This window comes from Dasypus novemcinctus, chromosome 2 (assembly GCF_030445035.2).
Source record: "Dasypus novemcinctus isolate mDasNov1 chromosome 2, mDasNov1.1.hap2, whole genome shotgun sequence".
NCBI lineage: Eukaryota > Metazoa > Chordata > Mammalia > Cingulata > Dasypodidae > Dasypus > Dasypus novemcinctus.
The window spans coordinates 106279589-106302246 of NC_080674.1; the positions used below are offsets into that span (position 1 = coordinate 106279589).

The following is a 22658-nucleotide window of genomic DNA, read 5'->3' on the forward strand; positions in this document are numbered from 1 at the left end:
TCACTGGTGGATAAGCCAATCTGAAGGATTCTACCATCCATTGGGCAGCAGTCAGTTTCCCTCACCTTGGGCAGATGATATGCCACTGCTTGTACTAGAAAAAGTCAGTGTCCATCGGGTTGAACTCTGAGTGATTCTCTTATTCCTGGAACACTTGGACCCCAACACCCCTGTGTTTGTGATATATGGGCCTCCATCAACAGCTTAGCAGTATGGCCAGGTTCATGGAGAAAATGCGATTTGAGAACAAAAGTTTCCCTGGTTTGCCAAAGGAACCTTTGGAAACAACTTATGGCATGAAAGGCACCATCTGTTATCCATGTTGATGCTCATTGTAAAGGCCCTTATCATGATGAACATTACTGAAATGACCTAGCTGATAAAGGGTACAATGAAGTGGTTTTCATTCTTGAAGAGGCCAGAGAATCTCCTGGGAGAAAGGCAGAGAATTAGCCCTGCCTGGAGGATGAGGACAAGGAACTTAACCTCAATGATATCTGTGAAATAGCTGAACTTTCCATGCTACTTCCACCACTGGGTAGATCCACCAGTAATTGGGCATGGAAAGCTCCAACATGAAATCATGGAACCAGGAACACAGTAACTCTCTTATTAAAAGGAACCCAAATACCATTTACTAATATCATAGATGTCAACTACACACAAGAGCCCAAAAGGGCACTTAGGGCCTATTCCTAGAAAGCCCTTTGGTTGCTATTTGCAAGTGGACCACATCAGTACTTTCCTGCCACCCCAAGGCATTTTGTCTGTCTGCCCATTAAGATAAGGATTGGCCTCAAAAGAGTGACCAATACACACCACTTGGGACTCTCCCTTTCAGCTACTGTCAGGGGATCATTACTTCCTCCACACAGTTCCCAGAATAGTGGGAGGTTAGGGCCACCAGGCAGAAGGGCAGGATGATGAAAGTGGGCCTAACATTGCTTAATACAAGTATAGTGAAAATCCATTTGGCTGAACCTGCAGTGCCTGACATATGCCTACTGGAAGCTAGTGGGCAACACCTATCCCTGTTTGGTTCACCAGTCCCCTTGGGAATGGTTATGGATACCTTCAAGGAGTGCCAATGACTTCTTTCTATAAGGAAGGAATGAAAATGGGCCAGAAGATACAAGCTGGTCACTTAGATCAATGGGAAAGGGGTAAACTTACAGCTCAAGTTCAGGGACAGATAGACTGGGTGGCCTTATAGGAAAAATAAGTTACTACAAATAGTGCTGAGAAAAGTGTCTCTCACAGGAGGTGACTGCAAGACAAATCTGGCAGGATTGGCTACTCTTCCCCTATTTCTGCTTCTACAGATTTGACCCTGCAGCAATCTGGGCAGGAAACACCTTTGTCCAACTGACCTAGGACATCATTGTGACAGAGCACCTGACCTACTGACAGGTCTGCTAGCCAAGCCCTCATTTCACTTCCATGTTTTTGGGATCACTCAGTTTGCCTGTGAACAACTATACCAACATCCCCAAATCACATTGCTGTAGACTTTCTCCTAGCCTCACAAGGAAATACATAAAGTATTGTTAACACCTTCTGCTGTATGTGGGTTAATACCCCACTGAAGGTGGACAAGGAAATGACTAAAATCCAACAGCAAGCCCCTGGCTGCAAAGTGTACAAAAAGATTCTACATGAGATTTCTTCAGCTGATGCCCTGGGGGTTGGGGACATGTGGAGAGCAAGTTGCTACAATGGTGCATCATGGGAACACAGATACAGGGCACAACAAAAACTTTCAGCAAATGATCCCTTTATTTCTTGCACAGGATAGAGTTCAGAAAGTACAAATAATCTCCTTGTTACTTACACAGTACAAAAAGTCAATAAAAGCAGGGAAAGAAGTCCCATTATGGCAGGTCTTCTGGGCTAGCTGAAAACTAATCAGGGTCAGGGTCAACAGATGTCAGTACTACACATTCCACTTCACACTAAAGAAGAGAGACAAATCTATAGAATTTGAATGTGGCTTTTATCTGCCTCAGTAGGAGGGGGCTATGTCATTGAGAATTTCTCTTCTGATAAGCATCTAGGGCTGCTTGTTCCTCCTTTCCATGTTTAAGGTCTGCTCTGGCATGCCCCTGTCTGAGGTGTATAAAAACCCAACACTCAAGCAGCACAGGGTCTCTCATTTCCGACATGAAGCAGAATGTGTGAAACTGCTGCCATCAACTGACCCTGACCCAAGCAGTTAAGTCTCCCCTGGTGACCAGCCACAAAACCTCTACCCCTGCTCTTTTGTATCCTTTCTGCTGTGAAAGTAAAATAAAGTGGTCTTTTGCTTAAAAATCTCCATTGTACCTGAGTTTTTCCCATGACACATTGTATAGCAACTCGCTACACAGAGCTCTTTAGAATTGTGATTCAAAATATTGATGGTTCAATATTTATATAATATATTAACTTGTGGTGATAGTATCAGTGTGATATTTCTGATACCCTAGCTTCTTATTTCCTTTAAATCCTCTCCATTCATGCACTTGTACTCTGACTACCTTAACTATTCATTTTAAAGTTGCCAAAAACAATAACTTCAAAGCTTCCCTAATTGCAATTTAAAGCATCCTACACTCTAACCATCCCTACTTTCCAGATCTCTCCTTCTAGTAACCCAAATACAACAACACTTGTAACCCACCAGGACCCACAGGTGATTGATCCTGACTCTTTTCACTATGCCACATTCTTTCATATCCTCATTCTTTCATTTACATCTTAAACTTTCAATTCCCTTGCTCTCTTTCAGATCATGTAATCTCTTGGTAAAATCTCAACACTAGTCTTCTCCCTACTCTAAGCCTACACTTTTCAAGCTGAATGTGGCTGGAAAAAAACATAGACAATACAAGTCTCACTTTGAATTCATAATTATTAAACTCAAGGACTTCTCAAATACTCCTGGTAATCATAAAATATGGTCTTCGTCTATTCATTCTGCCTTCTCCTAGAAAATTTACCTTGTTTGTTACTCTTCTCCTAAGGATCACAGTCTTGAGCTACCTGTTTTCCAATATCTGGAAATCAATGTTTTACACCAATATAAAAAAGCTAACTTTTTAATGCCCTTATTCATATCAAGAAATCTCATGCTTGGACTATAAGTTATAGGAAGCAATGGTTGAGAGAATTTCAAAAAGGAGGTGATAATTATTCTTATAAGTGCCAATGACAGCTCAAGAAATATAAAAAATAAAAAATTCATTATATTAAATAACAAGAATTATGTTAGTGACTTGATAAAAGTTCTGGCACAGTGTTTAAGGTAGAAGCAACGTTAAAATGGACTTAAGAAAGAACAGGAGATAAAGATAGGAATTATGGGTGATTCTTTTAAGGAATCTGTCAATGAAACTGAGGAGGTTGTGCAAACTGATAAAAAGAAGGGGTGGAAAATGTTCATTGTTGTTGTTGTTTAAGAATAGGAGGAAAGTGAGCACAGTAAATGTAATGAATGAGAAACAGTAGAGAAGGAGAATTTGCAGAAAGAGGAGTGAGGAAATCTCTAATGGCGCAAAACCCTGTTTAGAGTTGTCAAGAGAGTAAACGTATTCCACATATTTAGAAGCCTTTCTTTGGCATAAATAGTGCTATAAAATTTCAAATAGCCTTAATCTAGTGGAAGTAGTGAAAAGATTGTGGAAAATTTTGAAAAAAAACTGATCAATCTTTTAAGACACAAAATACTGTGGGAAAGGGAAGCTCCCATTTTGAAATGGTCTGACTTTTCTTTGTGTGTGTGTAATTTTATGATTGTATTTCTGTTTGCATGTGCATGTTGAGAATAAAGGGATTCATTTAAATACACTGTGGTAGATTTAAGGAATTCTCAAGATATTTACAATATATATGAGAATAGGCTAAAAGAAAACCAATTTCTCAAAGTAATCATCTCCAAATCCTCTCTCTTCTCCTTCCTAGACCCATCTGTTATATGACAGTATGTGCAATCATAAGAAGAAGAGAGATTGCCATACATGTCTACTAGGGAACTGTAATTAAGTAGATGCATAAACTTGGTTGTATAAATAGAAAAGGATGGATGGTTAGATAGATGGGTATCACAGTCTATACTAAGCCAATTATTTAAATCAATGTTGATTTGATATATGATAGTTGATGTCAAACTCTTACCTTTCATATCTCGTGTCAAGTGATAATTTCCAATACTAAAGTATGGGAAAGCAAATAAAAGTGAACCAAATCCTACAAAAAAGGAGGAAACTGTAATCCAACGTGGTCTGTTTCCTCTCTCTGCATAGTATGATATAAACACCACTACCAGACAAGATGAAATATCATAGGTCAATGACAATGCTGAACTCTCAATGGTTCTCAGGTGATAATACTTCAGGAAATTTTCAACGCTCATATCAATAAGACCAAACACCATACCTAAAATGTAAAAAGAAAAAAAGGAAGAAAGAAAGCAAAACTTAATTTACATTGATTTAAGATTATTTTACATTATTCTGAATGTTTAAGCCTTATAAACACATACTGATTCCTTCCCTAAACCTCTAATAGGCCTTAAACTCTATAAAATATTGGTTAATTGGGTTTTTGAAGACTTTTTTTTAACAACTACCTGTACGAGTAATTTCTTGAAGAATACAGATTGTCGTAATCATCTCACTTATTAGTATTTATTTTAATATGCTATTTTTCAATTATAAAAAAAATAAAGAATGATATAATGAATGTTTATTTATCAACCATCCAGAATAGGAAATAAAAACATTATCACAATAGTTGAAAACCAGTGTTTACTCCTCTACATTCTTTACCCACTCCTCCATAACCAGTAACCTATATTTGATGTTTACTATTTCTGTGCCTTTTTAACACTTTAATCACACTGTACATAGCCTTAAAATAATATGGAATATTTTTCATGTTCTTAAATGTTAAAAAATTGATATCAAACTATATGTATTCTATCACCCAGTAGCCAATTAGAAAAAAAATGACACTAAGTGATTTAAACAGAAAGAAATTAACATAGAAATTGGCTACACAAGTGGTATGTTGGTTATAATAAAAGGGGAAAATGATTACCAATCAAAACATGATATCCATGCTATTGAAATCACAGGAGTATGGACTGCCACTGCTGCTGCTGCTGCTGTTAGAACTGCAATCACAACCTCTTTGCAGGAAGCCAGGAGCCCATATATCGATTAACATAGCAGCAGAAGTCACCTGCTGCTTCTGCTACTCTTGCTGTTGCCAGAGCCAGAGTCCATAACTACTATGCTGCTGAAGTATCCACTTTTGATGGTGCAAGAAATTCATCTATCCCTGGGTGCAAAACCCGGAGCCTTTACTTATACTGCACTGCTGCTGCTTTCAAAAATAACAATGAAAAGAGGGCAGGGATGGGATGAGGGAAGCTTCCTTCTGCCCTTTTTCAAATCTACTATCACTGCCTCTTACTGGCAACACCTAAGTGGAAGCCAAGTGGCAAGGGAGTCTAGGAAATGTAGTTTACGGGTTTCTAGTCCCTTGCAAATAGGGGTGAGTCCAAAAGGGCAACAATGGAATTTATGGCCAACAAATAACTAGCAGAATTCACCCCTTAGATTGCTCAGGATATATTTTCACCCCTCTTCCATATTTAAACTTCCATAACAAATCAATAACATCATCATACTTCTGCCTAAAATGACAGAACTCTCATTCTTACAAGCAAAGATGTTCTCACTCTTGCCCCAAAAAGAAGATATATAGTCCAGTCACTATATCCATCTCAGGGTAATGATAATCCTTCTTCTGGTTCAGTCACAAACCTGAATGGATTTCTTTATCATAAAGACTAAATTGCAAAGGGAACCACCAATAATTAAGCAAATGTATCACAAGCCTACTAAGTTTGTGAGGAAATTGTATTGCCAAAGAAGCTGCAAGTTCAACTTAGAGCCATAACTATTAATAGTTTAAACAGCAGGAAATAACATATTAAAACTTTTCTGTACCCATATATTTTTATGTTACATATATACACACACATAAATGTGTATATAACATGTTTGTGTGTGTTCATATAAACAGCATTCAACCCTTAGAGAAAATGCATAGCTGCTACAGTTTTTCTCTTCATTAGGTTTTGAGACCACAGGCAATAATTATAACATAGTTCTTTCATGATTCACCTGTTCTTCTACCCCAAGATTCCAGATAATATTAATAGATTGCTCTCTCAAACCATATAACTCATCCTGCAGGACAGGAACCCCATACTTGATTGACTCCCAGGTGGAGCCTCATCTGAGTTGTCCATAAGTCATTACAATTATTGATATGGCCAAGAGTTTCTGGTTATTGACATATGTAGTAAGATCAATGAATTCCATGAATATTAAATTCCTGCTGCACTTCTTTTGCTATAAAATGAGCTATCTGGTTAGAAGTAATGTGATGATAAATAATATGAGCATGATGATGTAAAGGCATTTTTTCAGGTCCAATTATGGTAGTGCTGGCAGAACAATGGTGAAAAAAGAAGGCAAACCCATATTCAAAATAATATCTATTTAGCAAGGATAAATCAATGCTGACTCCATAATGGAAGCAGAACATTGTAATCAATCTGACTCTTAGAAGCTGGTTGGTCTCCCTAGGGAATGGTGCCATTTTCTAGATTCAGTGTTGATTTTTCCTGTTGGCAAGTCAGTTACTCAGCAGTGCAAGAGTCAGATCAGTTTTGGTGAAGGTAAATTCATGTGCTCAGTTCTGGTATAATGGCTAGCCTTGATGCAACTTTCACTATAAATATAAGCCCACTGAACAAGATATGGGATGGCTGGTAAAAAAGGCTGGGTAATATCACAGGACAGTAACCTTTTATACCTTATTATTGAGAACTTCCTCTGCAATGGATTCCTTTCTGTGAATATTCACAATGGATAACACTGCTCATTTGAAGGGATACATTCACATATCACTTACCCAGCCCTCTGCCACCAAATGGATAAACAATTAGACAATGGCTAGCATGGTAACAGTCATTCTTTTGCATGTGAATATCCAGTTTTCCCAGCCCTTCTGTTGGAGAAGAGTGTCTTCTCCCATCATTGAGTGTACTTGGCATCCTTGTCAAAACCAGTTGGTCAAAGTTGTGTAGGTATATTTCTGAACTCTCAAATCTGTTCCATTGGTCTATATGTCTGTCCTTATGCAGGTACCAAACTGTATTGACTACTATGGCTTTCTAATAAGTTTTGAAATTTGAAGTGCCAGTCCTCCAACTTTGTTGTTTTACAAGATGGTTTGGGCTATTCATGACTCTTTGCCCTTCCATATGAATTTAATGACTAGCTTTTCCATTTTTGTACAGAAGGCTGTTGGAATTTTGATTGTGATCACATTGGTTCTATAATGTGCTTTGGATAGTACTGGCATCTTACCTATATTAAGTTTTACAATCCATGAACAAAGGATTTCTATTTATTTAGATCTTTTAAACATCTTTTCTTAATGATTTGTACTTTCCCACATGCCAGTTCTTTACACTCAGTTAAATTTACCTGTAGGTATTTTATTCTTTTAGTTGATATTGTAAATGATATTGTTTTCTTGATTTGGTTTTCAGATTGTTCAGTATGGGTAGAAGGAAAAACCACTGCTTTTGTGTTGGCCTTGAACCTGCCACTTTGCTGGTCTTTGGAAGAAGCATTGGGTGCAGGGAAGGCCCACTAGCAGGCCAAAAGCTGTTTCTCAAAAGGAGAGTACATATCTACAGAGGATGGCAGGACTTTGTTCCAAAATCCTAAGGGCCTGAATTTTGATTTTCCTATATAGTCCGTCAAAGGTTCCAGGTGGCATCTCTATTTGCCACTAAAACTTCCAACAGGATGCAGGGATCGCCACCCTGCATCCTTCAAATCATTGGTGGTGGCACCTGTCTGCAATGCAATCAACAACCCAATATTGCTATTGATTTACTATTTTGCTAGGTAGGGGCAGTTCTGGTGGTTTCCACTTGGCCGTTCCAAACATAATAGTCTTCATTCCACAACTCAGAGATCCAATGTGGAGATTTTGGCAATTACTGAGTATGTACATTCCTATTATGCATTCTGGAACTGTGGAAATAAAGACTAAATGGGCCTGGGGACCCACTGGACTTACTGTGAGATGGATCTGAGCTAAAACTCCCTCAATCACCTGACCTCCATAAGCCCCTGTGGACCACAGTGACATATTGGGTCTCCTGGAATAAATGTCATTTCTGAGCCAGTGTCTAATAATCCCCTAAATGTCTGGTCATTTCCTCTTCCCCAATGTACAGTTACCCTGGTAAAAGGCTGTGGGTGTCTTTGGAGAAGACTGGGAGTAAGATTAACAGTATATATTTTTTGCAGTGTAACAGGATCCTTCTGCTAGGAGATCTGGCCCTTCCCCTCATTCAAGGGGCTCTGGGTCTTTAAAGTATCTCAAGTCTAGGAATTGATTAAGGGGCCTTGACTGTGTGTTTCTTTAATTTAAGTTAGGGTTTTGTTCACTCAGCCTAGAACTCTTTTGCTTATACAGATCAAGTAGGAATTTGGTAGACTGCCTGTCTATTTTTACTTCTAGGTACCCCATGATCTATTAGCCAATGCCATATGTCTAAATGACTCAGAGTCTTTTGATTTCTGCTTTGAGTCTGCTTGTCATTTTGGCAAAGTGCCATGCCAACCTTGTCTTGGGTTATTAAGTACTGCTACTTTGCTTCTGCCAGCCTGGGATCCAATTATCTCCATAGAGTTTAAGGATTCTAGTTCCATAACAGCAGTTCCCACAATATTATCTGACCTACAGAGAATAACAACCACACAGTTCTTCACGGAAGATGGAGTTACACATTTCTTCTTCACAGTCCTGATTAAAGGTGTGTCCTCTGGACATTCATGGAGTAGGAGGGCAGATCTTAGAAGGTAAATCCATAATAGCATTCCAATCTCTCCAGGCCTTTGGATCTCTTCATCTACAGTATACCAGGGTAAATCTGGCAGCTCAATCTCAATGATTGTAGGCCATCTTTTAGTCCATTATTCAGTCAGCCACCTAAAAAAACTGTTGGTCTTTTCTAACTCCTTGAACTACAACATTGAACCCAGAATCTCTGCTATATCTGGTGGTTTCCACTTGGGCCCATATCAATAAATTCAGCCTCATCCAACTTGTATTCTACCATTCTACCATACCCTTAATATCAATTCAACATACATATTCCCCAATTTCTGTCAATATAAATTGGAAAACTCATGCAAATCTTTCAGAGTATAGCATACTTCCTCATGGATCACATTTTTTACTTCACCTTTGGGGGCTCGTTGTGACTTTACTTATAGGTCTGTGAGAGAAGAGGGATGGTGGGTGTGGGTAAGGAGAAACATTAGAAGTCTCTTATAATTCAATTACCTCAGGGCATTCCCTTACAGTTTCAACTGGTGAGATAGAATTAATCTCTCTAGTGGGGGTTGGATGACAGACTGACTCCTCAGGGCAGGATGGAGATTAGATGATTGGTTTCTCAAGGCAGTGAGAAAGTGAGGTAGTGCAAGCTTGAGGTTGGGTAGTATCCTCCTCAGGGCAGGGCAGACAGAGGTCTGGACTCCGTAGGGCAAGCTAGAGATTGGGTGATGCAGTCTTGAACTTTGGGTGGCTTTCTCCTCAGGGTGAGGAGGACGATGGGATTCCTTGGGGAAGTCTGGAGGTTGGGTGGTACAAGCTTGTTTAGCTCCAAAGTCTCAGCAGAATTTGGGTTTCAATGTCTGCACTGCCATCATCATCAACCTATATGTTTCCATCCCAATCCTCAGGATTCCACTCCTTTCCAAATCAGTGCTCTCACTTTAATAGTAGATATACTGCAAGGTTGACATTTTAGTTTCCATTGTAACTCTGATACTCGTACAATGAATGTCTGAGCCTGATTTTCAGAGGTCTAAGTCCGGGACTGTGTGACACTTAAGTTGCAAATTGGAAGCTTTCAGCTCATCCCTTTCTTTTGTAATTATTATATATCCAGCATAATTAGGAAGAGCCAGCCAACATCACTTTACCATTTAACTCCACAAAACTCTGTTAAGCTATTGAAAATATTCTCATCCAGATCGTTGCCTCTTATATGCATGGAAGTAGTCATACCCAGTGGTGATATTTTGTGCATCTCTATTACTTACTTATACCATGGACTGTCAATGGCTTCTTGATTATTGGAAACAGGGTCATTAGTGCCCTTGAATTTAATCAGAGTAAAGAGCCAACTGCAAAAATCTCAGAACCAATTCAGAAATCTTTTATTTGCTTTTTTTAAAAAAATTATTGAAGTATAGCACTCATACATAAACATACATAAACAATAAGTGTATAATATTTGTGAACTTTCAAAACAAACATACATAACATCATATAGGGCTCTCATACCTCACCCTACCACCAATAACTTGCATTATTGTGAAACATTTTTAGCTAATGATTGAAAAGCTCCCTCAAAATATTACAACTAACCAAAGTATCTTACATTTGGTGTATTTCCCCCCCAACTGATCCTATTTATATTATTATGATTATTATAACATTTACACCTGAACATACATAAACAACAAGTGTACAGTAAAAATTGTGAACTTACAAATAAAAATGCATAATATCATACAGGGGTCCTTTATCAGTCAGCCAAAGGGGTTTGAATGCAAAATACCAGAAATCTGTTGGCTATTATAAAAGGTATTTATTTAGGGTAGAAACTTAGAGTTACAGGCCATAAAGCATAGGTTACTTCTCTCACCAAAGCCTACGCCAATGTCAGCCAGGGTTCAGGCTTCCTGGGTTCCTCTCTTCCTGGGACTCATTTCACTCTAGGCTCAGCTCCTCTGTTTTCCACAAGGTCAGCTGCACAGTGTGAGGCTCTCTAAGTTTTGCCTCGCCCCACAAGGCCAGCTGTAGACTATCAGGTGACCAGCTCTGTCTCTCTCCCTAAGGCTCAGTTCTCTTCGGGTTAGCTGCTTGGCTTCCGTATGCTTACTTCCTGGTCTCTAGTTCAAAAAACTCCCAAATCTGTCCTTTGCCATATGTTTTACCTGTGAGTCCCCACCCACCAAGGGGCAGGGACTCAATGCCCTACTGGCATGGCCCAATCAAAGCCCCTATCATAATCAGTCAAGTAAAAGGGAAACCTCAGACAGACCAGTTTACAAACACAATCCAGTATTTACCCTTGGAACCCACAAACAATATCAAACCACCACAGGTTCCACACATCAACCCACCACCTACATCTTACATTGTTGTGAGACATCTGTTACAAATTATGAAAGAATATCATGAAAATCTTACTATAATATTTACCTTACATTTGATATATTTTCCCCCAACCCGCTCTATTATTTTTTAAACATATTTTTATGACTGAAGTTGTAAACTTACAAAACAAACATGCACATGTACAGAATTTCCATACAACATCCCTTTATCAGCATACCACACTGTGGTGGAACATTTGTTGCAGATTATGATATAATATCATCAGACAATTACGAGGTCCATAGTATATCTTTGGCACACTTTTTCCATACACCCTGTATTAGTCAGCCAAAGAAGTGCTGACGCAAAATACCAGAAATTGGTTGGTTTTTATAAAGGGTACTTATTTGGGGTAGGAGCTTACAGCTACCAGGCTATAAGCATACATTACTTCCCTCACCAAAGTCTGTTTTCACATGTTGAAGCAAGGTGGCTGCCGACATCTGTGAGGGTTCAGGATTCTTGGGTTCCTCTTTTCCTGGGGCTTCTCTTTCCTCTGTGAGCTTACTTCCTGGGGCTCCCGCTTAAGGCTTCAGCATCAAACTCCAACATCAAAACTCCAACATTAAGAACCCTAACATTAAGAACCCTTCCTACTCTGTCTTTTGCCATTCCTTTTATCTGCAAGTCCCCATTGGCTAAAGGATGGGGACCCAACATCCTACTGACACAAGAGGCTTGATTACTTTATCAAGTAAACCTCTGAATCCAATATAATCTCATATGCCCAGAGGAAAAAATCAGTTTACAAACATAATCCAATATGTCTTTTTGGAATTCATCAATAATATCAAATAATAATAATATCAAACTGCCACAATCTCCCATTATAACACAGTATGTCTTTGGTATAGATGCATGAATATTACATTATTATGGTTAACCACAGTCCATAGGTCATTCCAGTTGTATTTTTTCCATCCTTCTCCACATTCCCACCACCCTGCAGTAGTGATGAGACACCAGCTCACAAAGGACACTCTTGCATCTGTACCATTAACCACAGTTCTCATCCACCTCTGGGTTTACTGTGTTATTTAAACCCTAGATTACTCTCTAGCTTCCTTCAATTGGCATTTACATTCATAGACCACCCTTTTCAGCCACATTCATATCTATAAACCAGCTGTTACTCACTATAATGTGTTACCTTCAACTCTACATTTCCACACTTTTACTGTAAAGTCAATTAAAACTTCTACATACATTCAACACCAGTAGCCATTCTCAGTCCCCTCTTGTCTCCTTCAAGAATTCATCACCTACAACCAGGTCTTGAAGATATTTCCCTATATTTTCTTCTAGAAGCTTTTGGTTCTTGCTTTTATATTTAGGTTTTTTACCCATTTTGACTATGAGATAGGCTCTCTTTCCTTCTTTTGACTATGGATATCCAGTTCTCTCAGCACCATTTGTTGAATGGACTGTTCTGCCTGAACTGTATGGGTTTGACATGATTGTCAAAACTAACTTGAACATAGATGTGTCTGTTTAAATATATCATACCACTGTCTTCTTGATTCCATGGTTTCTGATAAGAAATCAGAACTTAATATTATTGGGTATCCCTTATATGTTATGCATTGCTTTTCACTTGCTGCTCTCAGAATTCTCTTTGGCATTTGACATTCTGATTAATATATGTCTAATTTGGATTTATTCAGATGGGAGTATGTTGTGCTTCTTGGACAAGGATATCTATGTCCTTCAATAGGGTAGGGAAATTTTCTACCATTATTTCTTCAAATATTCCTTCTGCCCCTTTTCCCTTCTCTTCTCCTTCTAGGATACCCATGACACATACGCTTGCATGTCTCTTGCTGTCATTTAGTTCCCTGAGACCCTGGTCAATTTTTCCCTTTCTTTTCTTCATCTGTTCTTTTGTACATTTCCTTTTGGAGGCCATTTCCTCAAGCTCATCAGTCCTTCTTCTGCATCCTTAAATCTGCTATATATGCTTCCAGTGTATTTTTAATTTCATTTATTGTGCCTTTCATTCACATAAGATCTGCTATTTTTCTATGTATGCTTTCAAATTCTTCTTTGTGCTCATCCAATGTCTTCTTAAAATCCATAATCTCTTTACCCATCTCCTTATTGAACAGATTCAATTAACGAGATTTGTTTGAACATCTGTGATCAATTGTCTCAACTCCTTTATGTCATCTGGAGGCTTATCTTGTTCCTTTAACTGGGCCATATTTCCTGTTTCTTGGTGTGGATTGTTGGTGTCTTGGCACCTGGCTTACTAGATGTGTTTATTCTGGGTGCAATTGCTCTCTTTAGTTTCAGGCTTTCCTGCCCTTTGTCTTTTGCTGACTGTGTAGCAGGAACCAAAGATGTAGTTGGTGCTATAAACTATGGAGGCTCAAGCTTCCCTCATTGCCGCAGGGACCAATGAAGCTTCTCCCAACTTTCTCTTTTGCCAGGGATAGGGACACAGCCACAGCTCTGTGTAATAATCCAAGTCATGCAGGCCTAACCTGTGGTTGCCCAGAGAAACTGATGAAGCTTCACACACCTTTCTTCCCTGCCTGGGGTGGGAATAGAGCTGCAGGTCTGGGCAGCAATCAATGCTGTGCAGGTCCAAAATGATCACAGTTGCCCTGGTAGACTTTCCACTATTCAGTCTATGCCAGCCAAATGTAACTGCAGTTACCCAGAGAGGCTGATGCAAGGCATACCAGCTCTCTCCCTGCTAGAGGTGGGGCTAAAGCCTAGACTAAGGCTGCAGTTCAGTCTGGCTGAAAGAAGCCGGTCCCTACCATCACTGTGATTTTCAGTCCGTCTGGCTTCCCCTCATTCCAGGAATGGAGTCAAAATGGCAGCTACCAGTCTCTTTCTGTCTTGGAAAGGTTCAAACTTTAGTTGTTCTTGGGATTATACTTTAGTCCACTGAATTTACTAATCAGTAGCTGAAGTTGGTGCCCAACTATCTCTTCCTCCCCTGTTTTTGGGAAGTGGATTTTCTAATTCCAGCCACAGAACAGTTCCAAGGCAGCTTGTGCTGCCAGTTGAGGGTGGCACTAGTTTCCACAATGTGGAGTGCTCTACTTAGTGGAGTGCACTAATCTTCTCTGCAGATGGACAGTTTCCTCCTTCCATTTAGTCAAGGATGTTGCAGGATGCTCACTCTTCTTGTCTCCTAGAGCTCCCAAACAGGTATTTTAGATAGCCCTGTATGATTACTATCTGCTCTGTAGCATGAGCTGACTCTAGGAACTTCTTATTCTGCCACTATCTTTTTGGTTGTTCTCTAGAAATCCCATTTTTAAGATGCTGTTTCTCAAGAACCACTCCTTGTAAAAAGCTGTATTAGGATTCTCTAGGGAAACAGAACCAACAGAAGATACCTATAAATACCATGAGATTTTATAAAATTGTCTCACATGACCATGGGGATGCGCAAGTCCAAATTCTGTAAGATAGGCTGCAAGCCAGGGACTTTGATGAAGGTCCTTATTTGATTCTCCAGGAGACACTGACCGTCTGAAGTAGAGATAAGGATTCTCTCTCTGAATGCTGAAATCACTTTTCCTTTTAAGGACTTCAACAGATTGGATGAGGCATCAGTCATTTCTGATGGCAATCTCCTCAGTTGATTATACATGTAACCAGTCATCTATGCAATCAACTCACTGATGATTAAAGTCCATGAAATGCCCTTGTATTACAATTTACCCAGTTCTTGCTTGACCACACAACCAGACACTATTACTGGGCCTAGTTGACATATTAGCCTATTGTATTAGTCAGCCAAAGGGGTGCTGATGCAAAATACCAGAAATTGGTTGGTTTTTATAAAGGGTATTTATTTGGGGTTGGAGCTTACAGATACCAGGCCATAAAGCATAAATTACTTCCCTCACCAAAGTCTATTTTCATGTGTTGGAGCAAAATGGCTGCCAACATCTGTGAGGGTACAAGTTTCCTGGGTTCCTCTCTTCCAGGGTCTTGCTTCTCTCTGGGTTCAGGGTTCCTCTCTTCCTGGGGCTTGCTTCTGCTTCCTCTGTGAGCTTACTTCCCAGGGCTCCAACTTAAGGCTTCAGCATCAAACTCCAACATCAAAACTCCAATATCAAAAACCCTCAAACTCCGTCCTTTGCCAGGCCTTTTATCTGTGAGTCCCCACCCACCAAGGGAGACTCTGGGGTGGGGACTCAACGCCCTAAGGGCATGGCCCAATCTAAGCCCTACTCATAACTTAATCATGCCCAGGTAGAGACCAGATTGCAAATATAATCCAATATCTATATTTGGAATTCATAACCATGTCAAACTGCTACACCTATCATTAAAGGAAAAGATAGGAAAGAGTGGTTTGAAGTACTGCGAAGAAATGAACATTATGGTTAAGGGTTAATAAAAGAGTAAATACAAAGCCCAATATATGTATCCTCAATATACAATACTACCCTTTAATTCCTACAAGACAAAATGAAATTGAACAATAAAAAGGCATATTTTCTGATAAAGTGGTAGAATGGGGTAAAACCATAGAAGAAGGGAACAGAGAGATATGGGAGCAGAGAACACGTATGCTATTGAAACTGGGTTGGTGCCTTTTCAAATTGTTAGATAACAAAACATTGCTAAAATAAATCAAAGAAGACCTAATAAATGGAAGGACATTCCATATTCATGGATTGGAAGACTAAATACCATTAAGATGTTAATTCTACCCAAGTTACAGATTCAATCCAATCCAAATCAAAATTCTAACAGCATTCTTTGCAGAAATGGAAAGGTAAATTATCAAATTTATTTGGAAAAGTCAGGGGCCCTGAATAGTGAGAAATATCTTGATAAAGAAGACATTTGAGGTTTCATATTTCCTGACTTTTACACATATTACAGAGTTACAGTGGTCAAAACAGCATGGTACTGGCACAAGGGCAGGTATGTTGACCAATGGAATTGAATGTGGAGTTCAGAAACAGACCCTTATGTCTATGGCCAATCAATTTTTAAAATTTATTTATTTTTATTAGAGAACTGGTGAACTTACAAAACAATCATGCATAATCACCCCTCCACCAACACTTTGTGTTGTTGTGGAACTTTTGTTACAGATTATGAAAGAACATCATCAGACAATTAACACTAATACTATGGTCCATGGCATACACTTGGTATATTTTTCCATACACCCCATTTTATTAACATTATTTATTATTACTGCACATTTGCTATAGTACATTAGAGAACACTCATGTTTGTACTGTTAACCACAGTCCATCTTCTACCACATGGACCACTGTTTGTTATACAGTCCCATGCCTTTTACATTCTAATCAAAGTGTATTCTCAGTGCCTCTCACTTTCATCAGAGTTGTACAGTCATCAACCAAGTAAAGATGGCCAATTGATTTTTGAAAGAATGGCAGTTTTACTCAAAGCATAGTCTCTTCAACAAATAGGCTGGGAGAATAGGGTATCAATATGTTAAAGAATAAAAGAAGAACCCTTCTCAAACCATATATGAAAATTAACTCAAATTTGAACAAAGACCTTAATATAAGGATCACGACTCTAAAACTCCTATAAGAAATTTAGGGAAGCATCTTCAGTATCTTGTGTTAGACAATGTTTCCTAAACTTCTCTAAAAATAAAGTATATTAAAAAGAAAGGAAAACTTATATCTGGCAAATGATGTATCATGAATAGAAACAATTTCTATGTGGTCTAGCAATTCCACTCCCAGGACTTGTTAAATAAAAGTAAAATATCTACTTGCAGCAGAAGCTGCCTCATTTCCAGACATCCAGGACTAAAGACAATAAAAGTAAAACAAACAAACAACTCTTACATATAAGTCCTTGATTCATTTGAGGTGACTTTTTGCATATGGTGTGAGGAAGGAATCTAACTTCATTCTTCTGCATGTGGATCTCTAGTTTTCACAAAAAAAATTTGCTGTGACTATTCTTTCTGCACTGTATGTACTTAGCATCCTTGAAAAAATTAATTGGACATACACATGTAGGTCTATTTCCAGACTTCACACTGTTTTAATTACTGTCATGCTGTAATACAATTTGAAATTGGAAAATATGTGTTGTCCAACTCTTCTTTTTCAAGAGTCTTTTGGGTATTTGGGACACGATATGAATTTGAGGATCAGTTTTTCCAGTTCTGCAAAAAAAGGCTGCTGGAATTTTATAGAAATTGTAGTGAATTTGTATGTTCACTCACATAATTTTGACATATTAACAATATTAACTCTTCCAATCCATGAACATGGGCTGTCTTGTCATTTGTTAAGGTCTTCTTTACTTTCTTTCAGCAGTTTTTTGTAGTTTTTAGGATACAAATCTTTTGTATTCTTTGTTAAAGTTATTTCTAGATATATTATTCATTTAGATGTTATTGTAAATGGAATACTTTTCTTAATTTCCTTCCCAGGCCATTCAGTGCTAGTGTATCAGAACATATTTGTTTTTTTTGAATGTTGAACTTGTACCTGCCACTTTGCTGACTTCAGTAATTACCTCTAATAATTTTCTTGTGGATTCCTTTGGGTTTTCTATCAATGTCATCTGCAAATATAGTTTCACTTCTTCCAATCCAAATTGGGTACCTTTAATTTATTTTTCTAGCTTAACCTCTCTGGCAAAAACTTCTACAAAGCTTTTTACAAAGAACCATCTTTGTGTTTTATTAATTCCCTCAATTGTTTTTCTATTCTATTTTTTATTTATTTCCACTCTAATCTCAATCATTTCCTTTCTTCTGCTACCCTGGATTTACTTTGCTCATTTTTCTTGTTCCTCAAGGTTAGGTTATTAAATTAAATGTTAGATTAATAAATTTAAAAGTTTCTAATTTTTAAATATAGGTATTCATATCTATAAATTTCCCCCTGAGCAATCTTTGCTTACTCTCATAGGTTTTGGTAGAGTATGGCTTTGTTTTCTTTGTCTCTTAAGTAATTCTAATTTTCCTTGTAACTTCTTTAACACACTGATGCTTAAGACTGTATTTAATTTCCACATATTTGTAAATTTTCCAATTTCCTTCTGTTAATTGCTTTCTAGCTTCATTCCACATAATCAGAGAAGTTACATTTTATGATTTCAATATTTTTATATTTATTTAGACTTCTCTCATGCTCTAACACAGAGTTGATTCATCCTAGATAATGACTATGTGCACTTTAAAGGAATGTGTATTTGCTGTGGGTAACATGTTCTATGTCTGTCAGTTAGGTCTAATTGGTTTATAGTGTTTTTCATTCCTCAATTTCCTTATTGGTCTTCCCTTTAGATGTTCAATACAGTATTGAAAGTGGTGTCTTGAATCTACAACTATTTTCGTAGTACTATCTATCTCTCCCTTCAGTTCTGTCACTTTTGGCTTTCTATGTTTGACACTCTGCTGTTAGGTGCATATATATTTATATATGTATAATCTTTGATTACCAATATGAAATTCCCTTCTTTTTTCTTCTAACAGTTTTTGACTGAACATCTATTTTGCCTGATATTGTTATAGCCATCCACACTCTGTTTTGATTAATATTTGTATGAAATATTCTTTTTGACCCTTTCATTTTCAACCTATTTGTATCTATGGATCTTTAATTGGTCTCTTGTAAACAGCATTTATCCATTCCATCACTATCTGCCTTTTGATTGGAGAGTTTAATCCATTAACAACATTTAAGGAAATTACTGATAAGATTTACTTCTGTCATTATGTTAATTTTTCTTTCCAAACTTATACCTTCTTTATCCCTGCTTTACTCCACTAATTTTTCTTTAGATGTTCTATTATAATAAACCCATTTTGAATCCCTTATCCTTTCCTTTTGTGTAGGTATATTCTTTAGGGCTATAGTTAGCATACTACATCTAATACAATTTATATTATATTTGTTTATAACTTGACTTCAATAGCCTGCACACACACAGTACCTATATCCATTCATCCTTCACTTCCATGTTGTTCTTGTCACAAATTAATCTTTATGCCTCGTGTGCCTGGTAAAAATGTTTAGGCTTGTTTTTATACAATGAATTTTAAGTCATATAAAAGAAAATGCCAACATTACAAAAGAATAATAAAATAATACCGACTTACATATTTATTCCTGTTTTTACTAATAACAGAGATCTTTATTTCTTCATCCACCATCAAGATAGTATCAAGGGTCCTTTCCTATCAACATGGAGGATGCCCTTTACTATATTCTGTAAGGCAGACGTAGTGATAATGAATTCCCTCCATTTTTGTTCATCTGAAAATGTCTTAAATTCTCCCAATTTTTTTTTTTTTGGATTTTTTCTTCATTAGAGAAAGTATGGGTTTACAGAATGATCATGCACAAAATACAGAGTTGCCATATACTAGCCTAGTCTATTACTAACATCATGCACAGATCTGGGATATTTGTTACAATTGATGACAGCATATTTTTATAACTGTACTATTAACTATAGTCCATGGTTTAACTTAGAGTTCACCATTTGTGTAGTGTAGTTTCATGGATTTTTAAAAATTTTATTCTGTTAACATATATACAATCTAACATTTCCTCTTTTAAAAACATTCAGATATGTACTTCAGTATTGTTAATTATGTTCACAATGTTGTTCTGCTATCACTGCCATCCATTACCAAAACATTTCCATCATTCCAAATAGGAATCCTGTACATTTTAAGCTTTACCTTCTCATTCCCTATACCAAACCTACCTCCTGGGAACTTGTATTATAGATTCTGACTTTGTGAGTTTGCTTATTCTATTATTTTTTAAAAGTGAGTTTACACAATATTTGCACTCTGGTATTTGGCTTATTTCATTCAACAAGGTATCTTCAAGGTCCATCTATGTTGTTGCATGTATCAAATTCAGTTCTTTTTATAGATGAATAATATTACATTCCATATATATAACACATTTTATTTATCAATTCATTGGTTGATGGACAATTGGTTTGCTTCCATCTTTTGGCAATTGTGAATAATGTCACCATGAACACTGATGTGCAAATATATGTTTGAGTCCCTGCTTCCAATTCTTTTGTGAATATCCATAAATAGATAGGTATCTTAAGCCTAGTAGTATGATTGCCAGGTCATGTGGCAATTCTATATGTAGATTTCTGAGGAACTGCCAAACTGTCTCCTATAGTGACTGCACCATTTTGCTTTGCCACCAGCAATGAACGAGTATTCCTTTTTCTCCACATCCTTTCCAGCATTTGCTGTTTTCTGTTTTATTTAACAGTAGCAATTCTAATGGGTGTGAAATGTATCTCATTGTGGTTTTGATCTGCATTTCCCTGATTGCTAATAACCAGAGCATCTTTTCATATGCCTTCTTGCCATTTGTTTTTTGTTTTTTGTTTTTTTTCTTCTTCTTGCCATTTGTATATCTTCTGTGGAGAAATATCTATTTAAGTCTTTTGCCCATTTTTTAATCAGGTTCTTTGTCTTCTCTGAGGTTAAGTTGAAGGATTTCTTCATATATTCTGGATAGTAAAACTTTATTGGTTATTTGGTTTCCAAAGATTTTCTCCCATTGTACAGGTTGTTGTCTTTCTTTCATAATGAAGTTTTTTGAGGCTTAAAAGACTTTAATTTTGATGAGGTCCTATTTATCTATGTTTTCTTTTGTTGCTTGTGTATAGTGTGTAAAGTCTAAAAAACCACTGCCTAATTCAAGGCCCTGAAAATGCTTCCCAAAGTTTTCTCTTAGGAGTTTGATAGTTCTGATTCTTATATTTAGGTCTTTGGTCAATTTTGAGTTTATAATAGCATGTGAGATAAGCGTCCTCCTTTTTGCAAATGGAGATCCTATTTTCCCAGCAACACTTGTTGAAGAGACTGTTCTTTCTCAATTAACTGGACTTTGGATCCTTGACAAAATTCAGCAGGCCATAAATGTGAAGGTTTGGTTCTGAATCCTAAATTCAATTCTATTGGTCAATATACCTATCCTTCTGCCAGTACCATGCTATTTTGATTACATCGGCAAATGTGATTCCTCAAACTTCATTCTTCTTTTTTCAAGATGGCTTTAGCTCTTTGGGGCTCCTTAGCCTCCCATATAAATCTGATGATTAACTTTTCCATTTTTGCAAAGAATGTTGGAATTTTGATTGGGACTGCATTGAATCTGTAAATTGCTTTGGGTAGAATGACATCTTAATAATATTTATTCTTCTAATCCATGAACAAAGAACTCCTTTCCATTTATTTAGTCTTCTTTGGCTTCTTTCAGCACTGTGTTGCAGTTTTCTGTACACAATCCTTTACATTCTTGGTTAGAGTTAGTCCTAGATACTTGATTCTTTTAGTTCCTACTGTGAATGGAATTTTTTTCTTGGTTTCTTTTCCAATTGTTCATTGCTTGTGTATACAAACACTAATGTTTGGGCATTGATTTTGTACCTTGCCATTTAGCTGAATTCATTTATTAGTTCTAGGAGCCTTTTGGTGGTTTTTTTAGGAAGTTTTTGTACATAGGATCATGTCATCTGCAAACAGAAAATGTTTTACATCTTCCTTTCCAACTTGCATTCCTTTTAATTATTTTTCTTGTCTAATTGCCCTGGCAAGAACTTTCAGTACCATAATGAATAACTGTGGTGACACTGGATCCTTCTTTTGTTGCTGATCTTAGAAATTTTCAGTGTTTTGCCATTAAGCAGAATATTAGCTATAAGCTTTTCATATATACCCTTTATCATGTCTGTATTTTTTTTTAAATCTTTATTCAGTTTTGATTTAATGGGAAGGTTGACTTCATAGGATTATTTAGGGAGTGTACCTTCGTTTACAATTTTTTGGAAGAGTTTGAGCAGAATTGAGTTAAATTTCCTTGGAATGTTTGGTAGAATTTCCTTGAGATGTCTTCTGGTCCCTGGGCTAGTCTTTGTTGGGAAGTTTTTGATTAATGATTCAATCTTTTTCATTTGTTGAGATCTTCTGTTTCTTCTTGTGTCAAAATAGGTAGACAGTGGGTTTGTTAGAATTTGTCCACCTCATCTAGATTATCTAATTTATTGGGATAAACTATTCATAGCCCTTTTTATTTCAAAGCATTCAGGAATAATGTCTCCTGCTTTTTCTGATTTTCAAAGTTTTTTTGTTTGTTTGAGGTACTGGGGCTTAAACCTAGGACCTCCTATGTGGGAAGCTGGCACTCAACCCCTGAGCCACATCAGCTTCCCTGAGTTGGTTTTTTCATCTGTTTGTATTATTGTGTTTTTTTTTCAGGAGGGTTCAGGAACCGAACCTGGGATCTCCCATGTGGGAGGCAGGAGCTCAACCCCTTGAGCCACATCCATTCCCCATGATTTTCATAGTTTTTATTCTCTATTTTTTCTTGTCATTTTAA

General features: G+C 37.3%; 1 protein-coding gene across 7 annotated transcripts in view; it reads right to left on the reverse strand.

Annotated features, from left to right (window-relative positions):
• Positions 1-22658, reverse strand: part of SLCO6A1 (solute carrier organic anion transporter family member 6A1) — a 205668-nt gene that overhangs the window by 153107 nt on the left and 29903 nt on the right. For all 7 annotated transcript variants that reach the window (XR_011646318.1, XR_009180713.2, XM_058276693.2 and 4 more), the window contains exon 2: positions 4153-4413. Coding sequence is in view for 5 of the 7 variants with exons in the window: in XM_058276696.2 (XP_058132679.1) it covers positions 4153-4413 (261 nt within the window). In the remaining 2 variants the exon portion in view is untranslated. The remainder of the gene's footprint in view (positions 1-4152; positions 4414-22658) is intronic.